Consider the following 23,153-nt stretch of genomic DNA (forward strand, 5'->3'; position numbering starts at 1 on the left):
TTCCATGGGCCAATTACCTTCACAGAGAATGAAGAACAATAATCTATACCCCTAAAAATAGCTAGTCAAGGCACTTTGGTACAAATTCACATCTCCCCAACTATAAAGCTCATGAAACTCACATCCTATTCCTACAGGGGCAACTGAATTACTGTCCTAAAGAAAACAAATGTATCTTCTGAAAAAAGAGATATCTTATGTATGATTATAGATTCTATAAAATATAAGTATCATCTTGCCTAAGATCCTAAGTGACAAATGATGAAGTTGGGACTTGAACCCAGAGCGCAGGTTCTTCATAATGCCTACAATATAGCAGGCCTTCAGTAAACATTAGCTATTATTATTATAGAGCTTCCTGTCTTTGAAAAACAATCAGTTGTACTCTTCATATTGAATAAAATTAAATCTAATTCAATTTCAGAGTACACAACACATATTCTGGTTCTCTTCTCAACGGCCTTATAGATGTATGTTTACTCACTCTACCCTACTCCTCTTGTCTTTACCTAACTCTTCCTTATTCATAATTTACAGTTCAATGAAAATGCAACCTCATTTATAATGCCTTCTGGAATCATCGCAACCAGACTGAGTCACTTAGAGTTCATGGCTTTTTTTCTTAGATGTTTGTTTTGCCCAGTATTGTCTTCTCTCAGCCCCTCCAGGATAGGCCCAGTCATTTTATTTGTCACAAAGCTGAAAATACCGCCCTGCACTCAGTTTTTCAGAGTAAATGTTGAGTGAACAATGAATGGCTTCAGTAGTGGATTACCTCGTGAGAGCTGTCACATCCCTAGTTCTCTTCCCTCTCTGCCTGCTGGTGTTGCCGGCCACTGACATATTAGTCAGCATCCTTATCAGAAGGGTATTAAAACTTCTGCCATTTCTAGTCACCTAGGTAAATTCTGCTTTGGAAAACTTGTAGCTAAAACAAACTGATTACAGTCAATTTTCAACTTGTGATAATACAGTATGAAGGCAGCTTAGATAAATTAGGTCCACACATAATCCAAGTGTCACACATTTTAGCTGTAATTTTCATTTGGTTCTATCATACCCTAGATGTTATGCAGTAAGGTTATGTATAAGAGTTCCTTGTCCCTATATCACCAAGTGCTAAGTATGATATCAAAACAAAGGGGAAATGTAGGAATAAACCATGTAATATGAAAAATGAACCACAGCACCATCCTATATCAAAAAGCATAAAAACCCCTATACTTGATAGCTGCTGATTCCCTACTTTTACGTTACCTTCAAATTATCTGAATTGCCTACTTTTTAGGTGACTCACCTCCCTCTTCTAGTTTTAAAATGACCTATTGGTGTATTTCCCTCCATTTTTCTACTTCTCATTCTAGATATAGACGAAATAAATAATGAAGTCATCTCAATATGAACTTAATTCTGAACTTCTATAACACTCTATTTTTATCCTTCTTGGGGTACATATCATTTTGAATAAATTCAAGTCACTTGAGGGTTAAGTTTATGTCATATTTACCTGGATATTCACACATTAAAAAAAAAGTTAAACAAGACCTTAGTTTAGAGGTCATTTCTTCCTTGATTCAAACAGTTGCCACCAGAAGCTGCAGCACAAATGTACTTTATGTATGACAAAACTCTTACCGTGATACATATCCAGAATTTTTTATGTCATTCCAGCTGCTGTCCTTAGCTTCTCCACTTACAGAATCATATTTACTTTCAGTTTGACACTGAGTTTCAGATTCCTTCCTTTGCTGATAAGGTGGGGGGAAAAAAAATCAGTTTCAAAGCTGACTTGAAATTAGCTAACAATCTTAAGCTATAAAATAACATTTAAAAAAATAAATAATATGGACAAAAATAAAAGTATTATAAGAACACAGAAGACAGCATTTCCCTTGATAATGCGAAGTGAAATGGGAGGGGTGAAAGCCAGATTGTAGCAGGCTGAGGAGTGAAGGAATATTAAGTTAGGAGAAATGAAAGGATGGGCAACAACGATTTCATGGTGAAACTTAAGTAAATGGCTTCTTGCCCCTCTATTCCCTGCACCCCGCACACACACTATTCTCCCGACACTCTGAAATATATTAGATTCTAAAAAATGTCTTACTCTGTGAGGATGAGGATGGAAAAGTCTACGGACAATAAAAGTTGTTGCTATGATACAAAACAGAATAGTTCCAACTATTTCTTTCCACCAGTGTAAGAGGAGAACAGGATCCTTTTTGCGAATGTTCTTGTTGTAATTTGGGTTATCAAGAAATCGGACTGTGATATGTGTGCTCCGTTTGCTTCTCTCCCTCTTGTAGTATGGTAGATAATAACCATTATCTTCAAAAACAAACATTAAAAGTCTTTTAAAAAAAAGATAAAGCAATACAGATCCACCTTTGTTAAAAATTATTTTCCTATCACTTCTATTACTAATTCATTTTATTAAAATTTCATCTCGTCTTTAACACTTTTCGGTAGACTCATTACCCTTTTTTCTTTTTTTCTACACTAACATATTTTCCTTTGTTCCATAAGCATCACAGATTTTCTTTGTACAAATAATAAAACTAGAAAAAAACCCCGTAAGGGCCATCCTATTCATTACCTTCTTGATAATCCAATTATTTAAATATAAGGAAGAATCAGCAGTATTCTATCTTCCTGCAAAGACTTTAAACTTTAGTCTCATTTGGCATCAATTAAATACACATTTTATTGTAAATCATTCTTTGTAAACTCAGAAGAAAACATCTCTAACGGTCTCCTTGGTTCATTTCAAGCTGTCAAAATGAGGCTATCCTAGAAAGCATACTGCCTGTTTGTCTTCTATTTTGTACCACGTGGACAGATAATTCTCTCTTAACCTGTATTTTAATTGGCATCAGATAAAGACTGCTACCTCTAGGTTAGAACCTTCTGTGTTTGTCAGTTTAAATTTTACAATAACTTCCCAGTTCTAGCATCTAGGTGATTGATGAGGCGTTTGTTTTGTCTAATGCAGATTTGACAATTTTGTTTAATATCTAACTGTTGAAAATATTTTCATATCCGAATACACCCTAACTTCAAATACCCAGGAATGTATTTTATGTCAAATTTTACCTACTCTTGACTTTTGCACTAATTTCCCTTATCAGAGGACAAAGTTAAAATCCCCTCATTTTATAGCATTTTCATATAGCAGTATGGGAAACACATATTTTCTTCATTATACATGCTGATATTATATAGATTATATTAAATAGGTTAATAACCTACATGAAAGCTAATCATAAGAATTAATGCTTACTGAACACTTAGAATTTGTGAGACACAGTGTTAGTTAAGACTATATGTGCATTATCTCATTTAGACCTCATAACAACCCAATAAATAAATATTATAATTACTATCCTTGCTTTACAGATGAAGGAACCAAGATGCAGGTAACTTAGGTGTGCCTAACCTAGTATGTGGCAAAACTGGGTTTTGAACACTGGCAATCTAACTCTGGAACCTGCACCCTTGGCCACCATTCCTACTATTCCTCTGAAGGTATTTTATATTTTCTACCTTCCAATTAACTACCTTTCATTTGAATCCTACTAATTAATTTCAAACTAATAAATAAACTAAAACAAAAAATAAAACTTGATATTTTCAACACAAGCTTCATCACACTTACCATATGGGTATTGCAAGATTGAAAGTGCACCATTACTGTACTCTTCGTGAGAGAACTTATCATTACTAAGACATTTGTCAAATTCGTCAGACCCTACCAAGACAGGAGTTCTGGAAGGAGAATCTAAAAGAAAATGGTAAAATCTTAATTGTTAAGACGTCAGTGAAAATGCACGTATCACATTCATTCAAAAAACAGATATTTAACTACAGTTCTGCTCAAATATGTTGTCAAACAAATGGCTCACGGTTCTTTAACAAGCATAGTCTTGTAGAGAAGATAAGTCACTTAAAACAAGTAACTAAAATAGGATGTGATATATGCAATATAAAACATACAAGCTATGGAAAGATAACTGAAGGAATTAGATGGCCTAGTATTTGGATTCAATTCATTTAAGTGTTCAAAGAACATGACATGACCAGATAATGTTTCACAAAAAGTCTTTCTTTTTACATTTTTTATTAGAGACTGAGAGAGAAAAAGCATGAGTGAGGGGTGTGTGTGTGGGGGGGGGAGAGAGAGAGAGAGAGAATATCAAGCAGGCTCCACCGTCAGTGCAGAGCCGGATGGGGGGGCTTGATCCCACAACCCTGAGATCATGACCCGAGCTGAAATCAAAAGTCAGATGCTTAACTGATTGAACCATCCAGGTGCCTATTTCATAAATATTCTTAATATGTTAAGACCTAAATGATACTTAGTCATGGTCAGTGAATGGTTTAGGAAGTTTCTATGTTGTCTAGAAATATTTTTTAAGACTGATTTCTTTAGAAGCAGCTTCTGTTTCAATGAAATCATGTTGTAAAGGATAATTAAAATTCACTGACTTCTGAAATACCAGTTTGTCAGAAAATAAAGAGGACATAACAGTTGTAATCTCTGTTCTATCTATACTAGGACAAAGAAGATGATAAGGCCTCTGAACACTTCAATAATATTACAAAAGTTCATAATTCACTTACGAATTAAGGGTTTCCACTTGATGGTTGGCAAAGGCATAATTGCATATTCATTATTGACAGATTCCAAAGCCTTGGGACTTGTAGGAAACTTTTCTGAAATTCTGACTGATGACTGGAGATACAGCTGACCTCTGTACATTCCTGAATCAACGAGAACACTGTCAATTATATTTGGAATCAAGCACCAATGATTTTTTTCAAAATTATTCATTTTGATTTAGTAAAATTAGATTAATCTGTTATTTCTTCCTGTGGTACATAACTCTTTTCAAAGAAGAATCAAGCCTGAAGTACTCCAATGTGACCCAAAGGTTATTTAATAAAAACAGAAGAGGAAAGTTACACACAAATTACAATGTTTCTCACTGAATAATAATTTCCAGCAATTACCGAAACATTTCCAGTAGGAAAGTTCAAAGAAAAGAAATCACTATATACTTATAATAAAACTCATAGCTCAGATGAAGTAACTTTCTTTTTAAGGAAACCAAAACATCTGTAATTTCAGACACTGCTAACATACCAGTTAAATACTATCATGGTACATATGTAACATGTTATTCTTTCAAAGTCTTGCCTTCCATTGAGTTTGAGGAGCAGACAGCACATTCATTGAGCTTAAAAAATTTTATAAGTACTTGACCACCAACACTAGTACAAATAGTCAGACTCAAAGATTTGCAAATTTTATTTTGCAGAGGCCTTCAACCACCCAGAAGCACATCAGAATTCTGTTATTATTTCTCAGATAAGTTTTAAAGACAAATAGAAATAAACCTAATCTTTGGGAGAGGGGGCCAAATTGACATAGATGCAGATATAAATGTAGAAAATTTCAGCCTCTGAGGATATAGGAGTAACAGGATACAGCATGCTGTATGTTGCCATATTCCTAACCTTTCTAATATAGGTCTCAGAAGAAAAGAATATGCCACAGTATTTGGAAGTTTCAGAATTGGATAAATGGAAAAAAAAAGGCAGGGATGGAAACCAAACTATAAATCTTAAGGGCAACCTAAGCCAGAGAATGTATTTAGGAATTAAAACTACTACAGGCACATGTGAAGTAGGCAGGAACAACGTGGGAATAAACCTTAAATATTAATATGTCTTATCACTAGATGAGACACATCTACTCACCCAGGTAAACACTGCTTTCTGTGGCTCCTCGAGCAGCTTCTACAATGTCTTCTTCATCTTCTAAAACTTCATCGTTAGATGCGTAACTTGTATCATCAAAAAGACTGATGGGAATGACTTTTCCATCTTTAACCAACCAAGCAGATGCAATGGGAGTACAAAACTAAACAAAAATGTAAAAGAAATTTCACATTATTTCAAGCAGTATTTATGTAATTCAACTCCTAACATGACATTTAAAAATTACATTTTACAATTTCTCCAGCTTTAAGAGGTATGATTGACAAATAAAAATGAATATGTTTACAAAATGCCATGTTTTGACATATGTACACATTATGAAATGATTAGCACAATCAAGCTAATTAACATATCCATCACCTCGCAGTTATTTTTTGTGTGTGGCAAGAACATTCAAGATCTACCTCTCTCATATCACAATGTATATGCATATTAAATCATCATGCTGTACACTTCACATGTATATAGTTTTTATTCATCAATTGTGCCCCAACAGACAAAAAAAAAATTTTTTTTAAAGATTTACCCTTGGGGTGCCTGGGTAGCTCAATCAGTTAAGCATTCGACTTTTGATCTCAGTTCAGGTCTTGATCTCACAGGGGTCATGAGTTCAAGCCCTGCATTGAGATCTACTCCCAACAAATATTAAGTACACAATATAGTATTATTAACCTTAGTCACCGCATTGTACATCTCCAGAACTTATTCATCCTGCGTTACTGAAATCTTGTACCCTTTGACCAACATGTCTCCTATCCCCCCGCCCCCGGCAATTACCATTCCCCTCTGTTCTAGGATTCCAACTTTTTAATATTCCACACGTACGTAAGATCATGCACTATTTCTCTCTCTGTGCCTGGTTTATTTCACTTAGATGTCCTCCAGTTTCATACACGTTTTTGCAAGTGACAGCATTTCCCTCTTTAAGGCTAGATAATATTCCACCATGTACATATACACATTCCATTTTCTTTAACCATTCACTTACTGAAGGACACTTAGATTCCTCCTACATCCTGGCTACTGTGAATAATGATGCACCGAACACAGCAGTGTAGATATCTCTTCGAGATACTGAGTTCACTTCCTATGACTATCTTCCCAGAAGTGGGACTGCTGGATCATATGGTAGTTCTATTATTAATTTTTTGAAGCACCTCCATACTGTTTTCCATAGTGGCTGCACCAATTTGCAACCCCACCAGCAGGGCACAAAGATAGAAAACAATCTCACCAGCACTTGTTTTCTGTCGTCTTTTTCAGAAGAGCCACTCTAACAAGATGTGGAACTACAAATTTCTTAAAGCATATAGAACAGGCTGAGGATCCCAAGTGACAGTTATTTCCCTCTACTTGATACGTTTGGTCAAACAGAGAAAGGAAAAGATGTTTTCAGGTACCTGGTATTCCCATTCCAGCTGTCCTCCTTTCTTACTGAACGCCATAACCTTCCAGTCAGCAACTGAGACCTTTATCACTGTGTCCAACATGGCAGCTTCCTGTTCTTCCACATCTGAAATAATTTTAGACCCTTCTTTGTTCCCACTGGGCTTTAAGGTGCTTTCAATAAATCCAGCTCTAGTTTCCATGTCTGGAATATACCGAAGTTCAAAGTGGCCAACACTGAAATTCCACCTTAAATTTACAAAGGTTTGTTTTAGAAATATACACTTAAGTAAAGGGACCAAATAATAAAGAATCATCCTAGATTCGAGAAGCAAACACTAAAATTTTGTCAGGAGAAAAAACAACAGAATTTTCTGGGAGTGCTCTGCTGACTTATGCCACAAGAGGGCATCACTTTGTCCTGATCCTTTAGAAACCATGGTTCTGCGTTGTAAACGGACAATGGCTATGGGACAGATTTTCTCTCAAAAATTAACAAATGTTCCTATGTCCAAATCAGAGCAATTTTCTCTAGACACATCAAAATTACCTTAAAATGAGGGTAGCAGCAGTCTGCTTTCTTTATTACAGTCTGGGCACATTTCATTCAAGTGCAGAAAAATTAATTTAAAAAAATAGTGCAGAAAAATTAATATATCCTGATAAACCAATGTACACAGTAAGATGAATGCATTAATTTTATATTTATATGAAAACATAGCCCCAAAAGGCAATGAGACCCAGTGTACCAAGCCTGAAGGTCATACCACCTCAGCTCCAATCTGAGATCTCCTGAGATCTGGCAAGTCATTGAACCTTTCCTGAGTTTCACTGTCTTCATCCGTAGAGTGACAGTAATAATGTTTCCCTTATAATTAATATACAGAAAAATCACTTAACTATTAATAATATAACGACCTGTCACTTAGATATAAAATGGCTTGATAAGTCTGAAATCTATTGCAAAATATACTTAAGGAACATGACTCTTCTTATTCTGGTAACTCTTAGATCCGAGACTCTTCCTATTTTGGGAACTTAAGTTGGTAAATTAAGATGGTTATCTGTTCCTATTGGTGGCTGGACACCCAGCAAGCACTCAAATACTTAAGGAAATAAAATCCCATCAGGATAAGAAGGTCAGGTTGCCAGCAGATGCAAAGCCCTATTCACAGTCCAGTGAACATAGAAATACTTTCTTAACTGAGTTTGAGAAAACAGGAAAGGAAACTGAATTATATTGCATCAGATTAGACAAAATCGGAAAGTCTGGTTCACTTTCAAAAGATAAAGATGAGATCTCAAATGATTTTTACTACAGAGACAAGTTAAAATTTAAAAAAGCTTTAAAAAAAATCAAGCATGTCATTTAGGACCAGCCATTATCTTACTTGTTAACCACATATTTAAATGTAGAAATTACATAAAGAATTCATTATTTGAAAAGGGAAACAAACAGATGTTTGACCAAATAAATTACACTTTAACACTTTAAGAAAATAAACTAAAATGTATTTTTAAATTGGGGTTGTCAAAGATACTAAGAAACTACTTACTGGAGAGAACCAGAGTCAGAGGCCCTAGCTGAAATAAAGCACATTAACTTTGTCCTAAATGTGTTCTGAATTCCAAGAACTGTGATCAGTGAGGTTCATTGTATGGACCTCCTCCTGCTAATCACCTCCAGAGCACATGGTGGGAGTTTCAACCCAGAATATGTTAATAATCAGGAGACTATTTTTATTTTGGGGCCTACATTTCTCTTCAAAGAGTTGTATGATTTTAGGACAAGAAAATAGTTCAGGAAATCTCCATAAAGAAAAATCTGAAAAATCTGGGTTTTGCTGAACTTGTCTTTTCAACAGCAACATTTCTCTGAATACATACTTCTCATTGCCACTGCGAGGTCCTACAGCTCTAACGGTTTTCTGGGAGCGTTGCAGAAGCAGGATGTCTTCTTGTTCTATGTCATCGTTATCCCACTGGCGACAACCCAAAGCTGAACAGATGTACCTCACCTGAAAAGAGATACAAGTTTTGCAAAGAATACAAGTTACAGGAGATCAGAGACATTAAAAGAATCTATGTGATTTATTAAAAAATGAGGAGATCTGTAAGAAATACCCAAGTATTAAGAAGTATCAGTTAGACTACCAAATCCTAAAATAAGTTACTTAGAACCATAAAAGAAACGATACATATTTATTTCAGGGAATGGTTTTTAAGGATTTAGATAATTTTATTTGGAGGGTTTCCATGGAATTTACAAAAAGAAACAGATAACTAGTTGTGATCTCCTAGCAATAATATCATTAATAAAATTCCAGGTGAATTTTTAAAAATTAGCCTCAGAGTTCCTATTTGAATGGAGTATTAAGTTTTTAGACTTAAACCTTTACTAATAGCTATAATATGTAAAAGTGCCTCCGTCAAATTTTCATTAGAAAGAAAAAGGACTCTTAGCATGATTGAACTAAAATCCTCACAGAAAGAAACATACCTGCTAGAATATCAGAATTTTGTAGCAGCACAACAAATCACAGAACCAGATGATTGGGTTCAATCCCACTGTTTTACAGACGAGAATACTGAAGGCAACTGAGGATCACAAGGCCTCCCCAGTACAGTGCAGATGCAGGGAGTGGGGAAGGCAGAAACATATCAGCAAGAATGAGACGGGGCTATGAGCCTAATACTTAGATAAGGAATCGTTAGTGTTTGAAAAATTCAAAGGTCTAAAGGTCATTTTTCTATTCTTCCTCATTTTAGTCTTACGTCTATATATAAAATATTCACATATCAAGCTTAAGGGATTAAAAAAAGATAAAGTCTAGTGTGTATCAGTTGCATTTTACATATGTTATTTTGAAATCTTCACAATATTCCTAAAGGTCATACATTTTTGTTGCCATTTGGACAGATGAGGACTCCTCCAAATATTAGTAAATTATTAATAAATTAATTCTTCTATCCCTATTTACTCTGATTTCTCCTCCAGACAATTCAACATTTTCACTCACCTTGCCACTATATGCACTGAGTCCATATGTAGTGAGAGACTTTCCGCCAACCAAAACAACATCATCTCCAAATTTATAAGAAGATTCAAGAAGTGATTCAACTGTAAAAGGAACTGTTTCCATGCTCTCACGGTCCCGGTCCCACTGGAAGAGGTCTCCATCCAGGGAAGGAATGATCATTTTATTCCCAAATACCTAAAACAAAAGCTAACTTTTAAAGGGATAATAACTTTAGTAACTAAGAGCTGGAGTCCTGAGCCTGATGTTTTCTAGCCTCCTTCTGAGCAGCATGTGAAGTGGTACAGTTCATTAACCAAAAAGCAATTTGAAAGAACTGCCAGTCTCTCCTGGGGCCGACGCATAATATTCTAGTATGGCTTTTCTCAAACTCTGTTATGGATGTGCCATAATGATAAGTGAGCTACCAAAAGAAAGTTTTGTGATCAAGTGAGTTCAAGAAGAGGTTACAGGAGTTCTTATAGCAATTAATATGCTAATGTACAGGGGCACCTGAGTGGTTCAGTTGGTTAAGCATCTTATTGATGATTTCAGCTCAGATCATGATCTCAGGGTCTTGAGATCCAGACTCTGCTCTGGGTGTGGATTCTGCTTAAGATTCTCTCTCTCTCTTTCTCTCTGCTCTTCCCCTCCCCATCTCCCCGTGTTCTATTAAAAAAAATGATAATGTACAATATGACTTTCTAGTAAAGGTCTAGTAAAGGGATAGTATATGCAGTATCTTCCAGACTTATTTTATCCAGGGCAATTACTGTCACAGGCTCAGATCCATGGAATACAGGTTGATTAAAGCAATGTCCCAACCTTTATTTACTTTCTCAAATCTGCTATAAGCTGCAAGCCTGATAACAAAGCTCCCTGATTTTAGGCTCTTAGTTGTCCTTCCTTCTTTTACCAATGTGTATTGAGGGCCTACTATGTGCCAGGCATAAGTATACTGCTTGGGAGAGACCACTCAGCAAAAACAAAACAAAATAAAACCAACCAAACAAAAATCCAAAACAAACCAAACCAAAATAACTGCCCTGTGGAGTTCAAACTCTGGTGTTGAGACACAAACATAATGAATAATCACAGAGTATGTGAGGTTATACATATCACAGGAAAAAACAGAACAAGATAAAGTAGGACAAGAAAACGTACATATGGAGGGGGAGTATCAATAGGGAGGCTCAGGGTAGGCCCCACTGAGAAAGTAACATTTGCGCAAAACTTGAATCTGGGGGAGTTAACCATGCTTATATCTGGGGGAGTTAACCAAGAGCCTTGGCAAAGGCCATAAGATGCAGGAGTGAAATGTTGGAGGAAGCACAAAAAACACAATCAGGCTATAGAGGCAAGAGTGGAGGCATGGAGAGCAAAAGGCGATGATGGATTCGATTAGGTTGACAGCACTGGAAGTGTTGTAGGTGGTCAGATTTGGGATATAATTGGAAGGCAAAGCCAACATGATATCATGGTGGATTCTATATAGTATAAGCAAAAGAAAAGAGTTCAGGGGTTTTTGGCCATGAACATCTTGTTTCTTGAGAAAGGGTTTTATAGTACATGACTGTGATATTGGCCTTTTGGCATTTAAAAATATATACAACTAAAAAAAAATAAAAAAATATATATATACAACTTGACTCAGGTGCCTGGGTAGCTCAGGTGTTAAGTATCTGCCTTTGGGTAAGGTCATGATCTCAGGGCCCTGGGATCGAGCCCCCCATCGGGCTCCCTACCCAGCATAGAACCTGCTTCTTCCTCTCCTCTCTGCTTGTGCTCTCTCTCTCAAATAAATAGATAAAATCTTAAAAACAACAACAAACTTCAGTATCATTTAAAAAAAAAATAAAAATCTATACAACTTGAGTTACTTCAGCTAAGGCACAAATACTTTCCTGACCAGGCTCAAAACTTTAGAAAAAGGGAATATAAAAGGGAATATAAATAATATATTTATTACGAGTTTAATAAACAAAAACAAAGGGCACCTGGGTGGCTCAGTCATTTAAATGTCTGATTCTTGATTTCAGCTCAGGTCGTGATCTCAGGTTTGTGAGATTGAGTCCCACATTACGCTCTGGGTGCAGCAGGGAATCTACTTGAGATTCTCTCTCTCTCTCCTTCTGCCCCTCTCCCCACCAGCTCGCTCTCTCTAAATAAATAAATAAACAAATAAATAAATAAATCTTTGAAAAATAAGCAAAAAACAAAACTCCAAACAAATGTTGATCTTAACTTTTTTTTTTTTTTTAAAAGATTTTATTTATTTACTCATGAGAGACACAGAGAGAGAGAGGCAGCACAGGCAGAGGGAGAAGCAGGCTCCATGCAGGGAGCCCGATGTGGGACTCGATCCCGGGTCTCCAGGATCAAGCCCTGGGCTGAAGGCGGCGCTAAATCATTGAGCCACCAGGGCTGCCTGATCTTAACTTTTTTTTTTTTTTTTTTATGATAGTTACAGAGAGAGACACAGGCAGAGACACAGGCAGAGAGAGGGAGAAGCAGGCTCCATGCACCGGGAGCCCGATGTGGGATTTGATCCCGGGTCTCCGGGATCACGCCCTGGGCCAAAGGCAGGCGCCAAACCGCTGCGCCACCCAGGGATCCTGATCTTAACTTTTTTATAGCAATATTTCTCTATGTACTTCTCTGTTCCTCAAGTAGACTCTTATCTTTAAAGGGATATTTACCTGAAACCGTCCTTACAGTCACTGAAAGTGCTTACACAGCCTCCCTCCCTCTAGCTGGCCCCCACACTTTGGGATTCTCTTCTCATCCACTTTTTTCGTTTTCTAGTTCAAATCCTTATATCTCCTGCCTAAACTATTATAATAGCCTCTTTACAATTCTTACCTGGCAATTTCCTCAAACTAAACTCTACATATCTTCTAGATTAATCTCTGAGTAAGAGTTAAGCTTGTTATGACATACTTCAAAAATTTTCAACAGTTCTCTATTATCTTCTTATTAAAGACCCCAAATCCTAAATCTGATGTTCAAAGTCCTCTACACATGACCTCAAACAACATTTTCTTCCTTGTCTTCCACTTTTCCCCACATGGGCAGAAATTGGGCATCACCACTTACATATATGTAATGTTACTGTTATTGTCCTGTTATGTCATTGTCAATGTCACTTCTCCCTGGAACACCCTCCCATACCAACACTGCCTACAGACACCTCATCTGGCCTCCAAGTTAGCAGCACTTATGCTTTTGCTTTGAAATCCAATAAAATGATAGCAATGTAAGATTACTAAGATCTTCCCATTCCTTAACACTATACTTTACCTTTTGCTGTAACTATAAACTGAGATAGCATTATATTCTCAAAACTTGTTTGTACCTCTAAGAAATACTTATCACATACACTAATGTTTCTATATTTCTGCCTATACAACGTTTATACAGTGGTTGTAAAAGTAATGCACCTAAACCTGGTGCCAAGGTTTTGTTATCCAACTCCACCGCCTACCAAAGGACCAAGGCTCCTCAGAGAAATGTCTGATTCTAGGGCTGGGGCAGGGAAGGGACAAGATGAGATTTGAACATTTTATTATTTTAAAGAGTAAGGATGTGCACAAAAAAGAAGTACACCACTGACCACATCTGGGACAACTTAAGTACCAAAATAATTAAGTACTGAGTTATAAAGTACTGAAGAAAAAAAAAGAATTCATGAGTTCAAATAGATAAATAATACATGGGGGAGAGGTGAGGGCTCTTCCTGAAATGAAATGCCAAATGTCTACTGGTAAATATGAAGGGAGGGGTGAAGTTGGAAAAATAAAAATTTTGCTACCATCATAGTAAAGACTGCATTAAGAAAAAATCAGAAATAGTGTTAAAACTAGGGATGGAGGGATCCCTGGGTGGCGCAGCGGTTTGGCGCTTGCCTTTGGCCCGGGGCACGATCCTGGAGACCCGGGATCGAATCCCACGTCGGGCTCCCGGTGCATGGAGCCTGCTTCTCCCTCTGCCTGTGTCTCTGCCTCTCTCTCTCTCTCTGATGACTATCATAAATAAATAAAAATTTAAAAAAAAATTTAAAAAAAAAATAAAATAAAAAAATAAAACTAGGGATGGAAATTTTGATGAGGAGTAGGATATTTGCCCAATCTTAAAGTGTCTCCCTGTGGGCTGCTTATTAGTTAAAGAAACTAAAAACAGAAACAAAACCAAAAAAACCCAGTAATTATATAGTGGACAATTCAGATAAGACCTTGACCAGATGATCAAAATTAACATCATCGATGAGTGACAGATGTGACACCATGAGAGACGGCACTTCCCCCATGCAGGATTCTAAGCCAAGAATGCACAACCTAGATCTAATCACCAGGAAACACTAGACAAGCATATAATGAAATTTCTTTTTTCCTTTTGAGAGAGAGAGAGAGCAAGACACAAGCGGGCAAAGGGGGGGTGGTAAGGGAGGGGAGGAAGGAGGGGCAGAGGGAGAAGGAGAGAGAGAATCTTAAGCAGGCTCCATGCTCAGCACTGAGCCTGTTGCTGGGCTTGATCTAAGGACTCTGAGATCATGACGCAAGCTGAAATCAAGAGTTGGACTGAGTTACCCAGGGGCTTCAAAATGAAGAAATTTCTATACTTTTTAAATAAAACGGCAGAGAGACTGTATTCTTCAAAATGTCAATATCATAAAAGACAAAGTCTGTGGAAAATCTAGATAGGGCAGCCCAGATGGCTCAGCGGTTTAGCGCCACCTTCAGCCTGGGGCGTGATCCTGGAGACCCGGGATCAAGTCCCGCGTCGGGCTCCTTGCATGGAGCCTGCTTCTCCCTCTGCCTGTGTCTCTGCCTCTCTCTGTGTGTCTCTGATGAATAAATAAATAAAATCTTAAAAAAAATCTAGATAAAAGAATCTAACGAGAAAAATAAATGTACTACCTGTCCCTAGACCACAGGGTATACTGGAGGTAAAGGACACTATAAGAGATATCATGGCACCCTTTGTGGATATTGTGGGTTTGGTTCCAGACCACCTCAATAAAATGAGTCAAACAAATTTTTGGTTTCTCTGTGCCTATAAAAGTTATATTTATGCTATATTGTAGTCTATTAAGTGTGCACTAGCATTCTGTTTACAAAATAATGTACATATCCGAATTTAAAAAATACATATTGAAGTATTTAGGAGTAAAGGGCCATGATGGATGGATAGCTGATTCATCTCCAATTGTTTTAAAGATAAGGAAATGGGGATCCCTGGGTGGCGCAGCGGTTTGGCGCCTGCCTTTGGCCCAGGGCGCGATCCTGGAGACCCGGGATCGAATCCCACGTCGGGCTCCCGGTGCATGGAGCCTGCTTCTCCCTCTGCCTGTGTCTCTGCCTCTCTCTCTCTCTGTGACTATCATAAATAAATAAAAATTTAAAAAACATTAAAAAAAATAAAGATAAGGAAATGTGTAGGAGGGGTAGGGGGAGATAAAAGGTAAGAAAGACAACTCAAATGATAAAGCAAACAAGGCTTGGGGTAGGTAAATCTGGGTGCATAAAGATTGGTCCTTTTGGGGTTTTTTGGTATAATTTTAAGGATTCTATTTATTTATTCATGAGAGACAGAGAGAGAGGCAGAGATATAAGCAGAGGTAGAAGCAGGCTCCCTCACTGCAGGGAGCCCGATGTGAGACCGGATTCCAGAACTCCAGATCACACCCTGAACCAAAGGCAGGTGCTGAACCGCTGAGCCATCCAGGTGACCCAGTAACATTTTTATTTGTGCAACTTTCCGTAGTTTGAAATTATTTCCAAAGAAGAGGTTGAAAAGAAAAGAATGGTACTCAAGAGCCTTGTAGAAGCTTGGCCATTAAACTCAGAAGGCCATACCATTAAAACAAAGGTTCATCATAATCCCGGGTATTTCAAGATCACTATCACTCTTTATTGAAAAAACATTTGATTTTTAATAAACTCTCAAATGGCATCAGCATGTATACCACCTCATATTACCTTAGAGTTTCCCATTATCATTTTACTCTTTGCTTTCTTATTTTTTGAAAATTAAATCTTTTTATCTTTCATTAAAGATACATTAGTCATTAGTATACATACCCTATGTAAACAATGTGTAGCCAACAGGACATCCCATTTTGAGTTATAGATCAGTTAGAAACTCAAGTATTTACTATTCTCTACCTCTGATATTATGTTAGGTATTCTTTCTTCTATTCACTAGAATAATAAATTCCAATGACAAGGGACGCCTGGATGGCTCAGCAGTTGAGCATCTGCCTTCAGCTCAGGGCGTGATCCTGAAATTCCAGGATCAGGATCAGGTCCCACATCAGGCTCCCTGCAGGGAGCCTGCTTCTCCCTCTGCCTATGTCTCTGCCTCTCTCTGTGTCTCTCCTGAATAAATAAATAAAACCTAAAAAAAAAATTCCAATGATGCTAAAGTGAAAAAATAGGTATTTCAGTCATTGACTCATATCAACAGTACTAGTAGTTAATTAAGTACAAACAAGGAAACCAGGTATGCATCACTGAAAAACAGAGGAAGAGGGGTTAAGGAGTCTATAGAGTAAATATGTATTTTGACTTTCCTTTTCCACTAACCATGTCTTTTCTCCTAAAGCAATAACAGATCCTTAAGAAACACAGTGACTCCTAAGTGCTGCACAAAAACCCCCAAAACTAAAAAACAAACAAAAAACTGTCACACTAAATATGGACTAAAATTAAACTCTGCTCTAAGATTGATCTATATGCCTTCAAATACACACACACGTGGTTTAAACAACCAAGAAGATTTGAGATGATGGACCATATTGAGAATAACTGACTTATTTTACAAGTGAAATCTTCAACAGCATCAACTCAGTGAGAAAAGTGCAAACTCCAAAACAACAAAAAAGCATTATGATTCAATACTTAATCATCATGTCGTATTTTTGGATTATGATTTTAACAGCTCACTTTGAAATAGCTGCTCTTCGCTAATTGGCTGCTTATGAGTCATCCACACGGCTGCTAACCTTTGCACCAATCTTTGTGAAGTCTTTCAGGCTGCATATGTGAAAGCAGATGGTGCTTTTCCTTGAGAGCCACAAGAAATGCTATATGCATGCAGTTCAGGTAGTATATGAGATGACATCAGCCCTCACCAGAGCATTACCTCACCCTCCCAGCACAGGAATGAGTCACTCAGAGAGTCAGCTGCAAATCTCTTGGTAGAAAAAAATGTAGGTTACGGTGATGTGATGCATTTTCACATTCCACTGATTCGTCTCTGCAAGCAGCTGTTTGTTCTGATTCGCTGCTCTGCCTCTCAGACTAATTGCATGACTCGCTTCCTCTCTCATTTTTTAAAAATATAAATTCTTGTTATTTTACATTTTTTTCCTTCTCTATTTGTTTTTTCCTGTTCATAATTTAAAAATAAAAGGTTGTCACATTGGTCGGCAAACTCAGTACCAAGAGCCAATCAAGATCTTTATCCATGCAATCACAAAGCAGTATGGTAAAATAATTCAATTTCTATTTCTAAACCAAACTTAAATGGTATAATGAATACCAGTGGCACATGTAATCAGGGGGTGCTATTTGAAATTAGAATGTGAAAATGAGAATTCTATTTCTAAGTGACAGAAAGAACTTCAACTGAGAAAATGTAGAATGTGCTACTATTACTAAAATGAATATAAGAAGCAGCAAAAACGAAATTTTTCTAACTACACAAAATAAATTTTTTTAAAAAAAATTTATTTATTTAGAAAGTCACACGGAGAGAGAGAGAGAGAGAGGCAGAGACACAGGCAGAGGGAGAAGCAGGCTCCATGCACTGGGAGCCCGACGTGGGATTTGATCCCAGGTCTCCAGGATCGCGCCCTGGGCCAAAGACAGGCGCCAAACCACTGCGCCACCCAGGGATCCCCTAAAATAAATTTTTTAAATGTATTTTTTTTTCTATGTGCCTCTACCCTACCATTGACAGGTATATTTTTTGGGGGGTAGATTCAACTTTAACTTATTCTGAACATTTTGAAACACATAAAGTATAAAGAGACTAATGAACCCCCATGTATCTACCACTCACTTTCAACAATAATCAGGTTTTGCTAATTCTTTCATCTGTTCTGCATCCACCCACTACATATATTTGTTTACTAGAACGTTTTAAAGTAAATCCCAGCCATCATGTCATCTCACCTATAAATACTTCAGTATTCATCATTGAGAAGTAACTACCATGCCAATATCACATCTAACAGAATTGAGAGTAATTCCTTAACATCATCTAATATTTAAACTTCCCTGATTGTCTCAAAGACTTACAACTGGTTTGCTCCAACAAGGAATTCCAGCTCCATTTTTTACATTGGATTCTTTTGCCCCTCATAGGAGCCCCTTTAATTCCTCTTCTTATGCACTGATTTGCTTGAGAAACCAGATTATTATTTATCCTATAGAATGTCCTGCAGTCTGGATTTTGCATGTCATTTAAATTGTTCTTTTGTCCCCTGTATTTTCTGAAAAGTGTGTAATTAAACCTGGAGCTTTGATATGATGCAGGTTTGGACTTCATAGGTGGCGCTACACACTTCCTTTGACATTGAAGGTCAGAAGCTACAGCTTATAAACCAAACGTGACCCACTGCCTGTTTTTGTAAGAAAAGCTTTATAAGGCCATAGTCACACCCATTATGGTATTATCTGTGATGGCTTTCCCACTACAACTACATAGACCATCTGGCCCTCAAAGCCCAAGATATTTACTGTGTAGCCCTTTATAGAAAAAGTTCGCCAACCCCTGTGTTTATGTTGTATTTGTTACTAGTAATCAGTAGATTTGGGGGGGGGGGTCAGTCCCCATTTTAAAGTGTTCCATCAACTTTTCACCATCTCTGTATCAATTCATTACCTACTATTTTAATAAAGGGAATAAAACAATGACTTCTAATTCTATATTCTTTCTGCATTTATTGGTGAGAGTTTTTCTATAAACAAGAACTTTCCCTTCTGTAGCTGTGGAAGCTAGATTTACATACTCTATTATTTTCTCAAGTAGTGACTTAGGCATTAAACACTTTCAAATCCAAAAAGTTGGACCCAATGTGTTCCCTAAACAAGAAGGAGGGGAAAAGAATACACTGGCCCTGAGAGCTATAAAAGCCAAGTCCCAAGTATAGGTTAAGAAGCAATAAAGTTAAAAAGGAGGAGAGGGTGAACAAAAAGGGTTATAAAAAGTGTGTGGTAAGACTCAGACTTGTCAAGAGTACAGATAAGGAAGAATGAACACAGACTATAAGGGGAAAAGGCAGAAAAGAATTATTCTAGAATATTCACTGAAGGGGCACACATCTCTGTCTCACCTCAAGAACTCCAAGCATCTTTATCATAATACAATAGCTGATGCTTCCAATTGTGATCTCAAGGAATAAAAAGATAAAATTCACAAAGTCTGGGAAGATGTAAAATGCATGAAAAACACTCCATTGGAAGTGTTAAATTACTGACTTTTTTATTATATGGAAATCCCCTTTTCCCTGAACAATTATTTTCTGTCCCTGCTAGCTGTTTTGCTAACATGGGGCAATAGCAGGCATTCAACATATGTAATGGAGCCAGGTGTACAAGGTGATGAGTATACCTCACCAGCCTCATTCCTGGGTCCCTGACTCTGCATGTCACTTGCTACATGACCTTGGATGAAAACTAACATTCCTGTTTTACAAAACTCCTCATATTAGCATACTGTACTTTTCCCTCAAATTCAGTCTCCACGGCTATTTTTTTTTAAAGACTTTATTTACTTATTTATGAGAGACACAGAGAGAGGCAGAGACATAGGCAGAGGGAGATGCGGGATTTGATCGCGACCTGAGCCAAAGGCAGACACTCAATCACTGAGCCACGCAGGCATCCACTGGCTATATATATATATATATATATATATATATATATATATATATAATTTTATTTTTTAAAGATTTTATTTATCTGAAAGAGAGAGAGAGCATGAATAGAGAGAAAGGGAAGAAGGAGAGGGAGGAGCTTAGTGCAGAGCCTAAAACAGGGCCCAATCCCAGGACCCTGAGATCAGGACCTGAGCCAAAGTCAGACACTTAACTGACTGACCCACCCAGATACCCCTCTGTGGCTATTTTAAAAGATGCATCTTTGGTCCCTAGGCTACTGAAGTTTCTACCAGGCTGAGGGTTGTTAGGCCTCCTACTTTTCTCCACTCCTATCCCTGTTCCCCAAAATTACTCCATAGTCAAAACAGAAAGGGATTTAATTCTCTGGAATTAAATTAAGACCAAAGGAAGATTTGGGAGTGAATGAGGAACAGGTACAGAGAAGGAATAGAAGTAAGTTTACCTATTGTGGGTTCTGAGTGACTGAGAGAGCTCTCCAGGCAGAGATGGTGAGGAGGCATTTGCCTGTACAGGTCTGTTGCTCAGAGGGGAGGTCTGGGCTGAAGAGAAAATTAGAACTGCTGGTGTCATAGGAACAGAGACACACAACCCCCTTGAAAAAGAATAGGGTGAGAAGGTGACCTATACTTAAACTTCTAGAATTCTAACATTTAAAAATTCTGGCAGAGTGATGAGTCAAAGGAAACCAAGAGAAAAAAGTGCTTCAAGAGATTGGCTTTAGTAAAATTCTAGGAATTTTCTTGTTTTTTTCCAGGTTTCTCCAACTGCTAGTTGGTGTGAATACTTTATGAATGTTTATAAATACTTCCACAATTAGAGATAACTGGCTTGTAATACAAAGGACTCACTGAGACAACCCTTTGATTCATCAGAGGTTCAGTGAAAGTTGCAGAGCAAAAAAAGAATGTCAAGGAACCCTTTCCATTTTGATTGTGGAAGAATCTCTTCCACTTCAAATCCCTCATTGGTTTCAGATGGCTCAGGAGAAAATCCAAAATGCTCAACACAGCTGACTAGACCCTGTATAACCTGGCTCTGGTCTCCCTTAATAGGCTCATCTCTATTACTCTCTCCTAGGCTCACCTTTGTTGCCATCCTCCCCTTCCACCAGCATCTTGAGCACACCATGGTGGTTCCCATTGCAAGGCTTCCACACAGGCCATTTCCTACCCCCCCCCCCCCCCCCAGCAGTCTTTCCCCACTGCTCCCTGGGCAGCTCCTTCCCAGGGCAGCTCCTTCGCCTCATGAGACCTCAGTCATAAACATCCTCTCTTCTGAGAAAGCTTCTCTGGCTTCCTTATCTAGGTAGGTCAGGCATCCTTGCTAAGTCTTAGTTTCACCATCCCATGTGGCTGTTACCACCACTCAATTCCATGATTTATGCTATAATTACTCTGTATCTGTCTTCTCAGCTGGCTCCACAGAGTGCCACATGAGTTCCACAGGGTAAGGATCTCATGTGTCCTGCTGTACCCCAGTGCACAGTCCTGCCAGACTCCTATCCCACTAAAGAGGAGTTCTGGTTGGGATATGGTAAGGTCACATACCCCCAACTCTCCCAGTAAGGATGTTTAATAGGCATAAAGTACTTAAAATAGGCTAAGCAGCATGCTAAGTCTGCTATATAAATGATATCTTTCAGCAATTATTCTGGATGAAACACATTAAGAATTATAATTATTAGGGCAGCCCCGGTGGCGCAGCGGTTTAGCGCCGCCTGCATCCCGGGGTGTGATCCTGGAGACCCGGGATCAAGTCCCACATCGGGCTTGTTGCGTGGGGCCTGCTTCTCCCTCTGCCTGTGTCTCTGCCTCTCTCTCTCTCTGTGTGTGTCTCTATGAATAAAAAAAAAAAAAAAAGAATTATAATTATTAGTACAGAATGCAGATACGTTGCTAAGTACTGAAGTATTTCAAAAAGTAGGAAGTGGGACACCTGGGTAGCTCAGTGGCTGGGCATCCGCTTTCAGCTTAGGGCATGGTCTCGGGGTCCTGGCATCGAGTCCTGCATCGGGCTTCCCGCAGGGAGCCTATGTCTCCGCCTTTCTCTCTCTCTGTGTCTCTCATGAATAAATAGATAAAATATTAAAAAAAAAAAAAAGGCATGAAGCATTGCTGTTTAAGACACTGAATGAGGCTGCTCTGGCCAGCTCCTGTAGGACCCAGCAGAGAATGGTAAGGAAGTTGAACCTTACTTTATGTGTAACGCGGAACCATTGGAGGGCTTTAGGCAGAGGAGGAACAGGTAGATGTGTTAACATCATTCAGATGGCAGCATGAAGAGTGACGACAACAGGTAACAGAGGAAACAGGTGAGCATTGGGAGGCCTGGGCAGTTCATATCATAGAGATATGATGCCAGCCATCAGCTCTATCAGCAGAGACTTGTATTTTGGGATGTCAACAGCACACAAGTTCTGTTTAAATCCAAGAGCCCAGAGATCATAACTTATTAACCAGCATCCTTTTTAGGACCATACAGCTTGTTTCTAATTTTTAAAATTATGAAAAATGTTATGATGAACATCTTTTGTATTTCAGATTCTTTCTTTAGGAAAGACTGCCAGAAAAGGAACTCTTAGAAGTTTTCCCCCAATGCACAGATTTCTTAAAAGTATAATTTGAAATAATTTGATTGACAGAAATGTTGCAAAAATAGTATGAAGAATTTCTATAAACCATTATTTTTTTTAAATTATTTTATTTATTTATTCAGGAGAGAGAGAGGCAGAGACACAGGCAGAGGGTGAAGCAGGCTCCATGCAGGGAACCCAACGCAGGACTTGATCCCAGTATCCAGGATCACATCCTGGGCTAAAGGCGGCACAAACTGCTGAGCCACCCGGGCTGCCCTCTATAAATCTTTCATTTAGCTTCACTTAATGTTATCATCTTGAAGTTTAGAAATTGGAGGAATGCTATTGACTAAATTATAGACTTTATTCAAATTTCCTGAATATTTTCACTAATGTCCTTTTTCTGGTCCATGATCAAGTCTAAGGTGACATACTGTATTCATTTATCATATTTTTCTGTTTCCTTCAATTTGTGACTGTGCCTTAG

The 23,153-nt window shown here is 37.9% G+C and overlaps 1 protein-coding gene across 3 annotated transcripts in view; it reads right to left on the minus strand.

Moving 5' to 3' along the window:
• EIF2AK3 (eukaryotic translation initiation factor 2 alpha kinase 3) overlaps nt 1–23,153 on the minus strand; it is a 64,513-nt gene that overhangs the window by 20,400 nt on the left and 20,960 nt on the right. For 2 of the 3 annotated variants that reach the window (XR_012004367.1, XM_072770144.1), the window contains exons 3-10: nt 10,188–10,382; nt 9,055–9,185; nt 7,182–7,416; nt 5,761–5,923; nt 4,621–4,761; nt 3,656–3,778; nt 2,108–2,328; nt 1,636–1,748 (exon numbers count right to left, since the gene is read on the minus strand). Coding sequence is in view for 2 of the 3 variants with exons in the window: in XM_072770144.1 (XP_072626245.1) it covers nt 1,636–1,748; nt 2,108–2,328; nt 3,656–3,778; nt 4,621–4,761; nt 5,761–5,923; nt 7,182–7,416; nt 9,055–9,185; nt 10,188–10,382 (1,322 nt within the window). In the remaining variant the exon portion in view is untranslated. Of the gene's footprint in view, nt 1–1,635; nt 1,749–2,107; nt 2,329–3,655; nt 3,779–4,620; nt 4,762–5,760; nt 5,924–7,181; nt 7,417–9,054; nt 9,186–10,187; nt 10,383–20,533; nt 20,661–23,153 lie in introns of those variants that run through there. The other variant, XM_072770146.1, reaches the window with a different exon arrangement.

The sequence above is a fragment of the Canis lupus genome, chromosome 12 (assembly GCF_048164855.1).
Source record: "Canis lupus baileyi chromosome 12, mCanLup2.hap1, whole genome shotgun sequence".
NCBI classification, from domain to species: domain Eukaryota; kingdom Metazoa; phylum Chordata; class Mammalia; order Carnivora; family Canidae; genus Canis; species Canis lupus.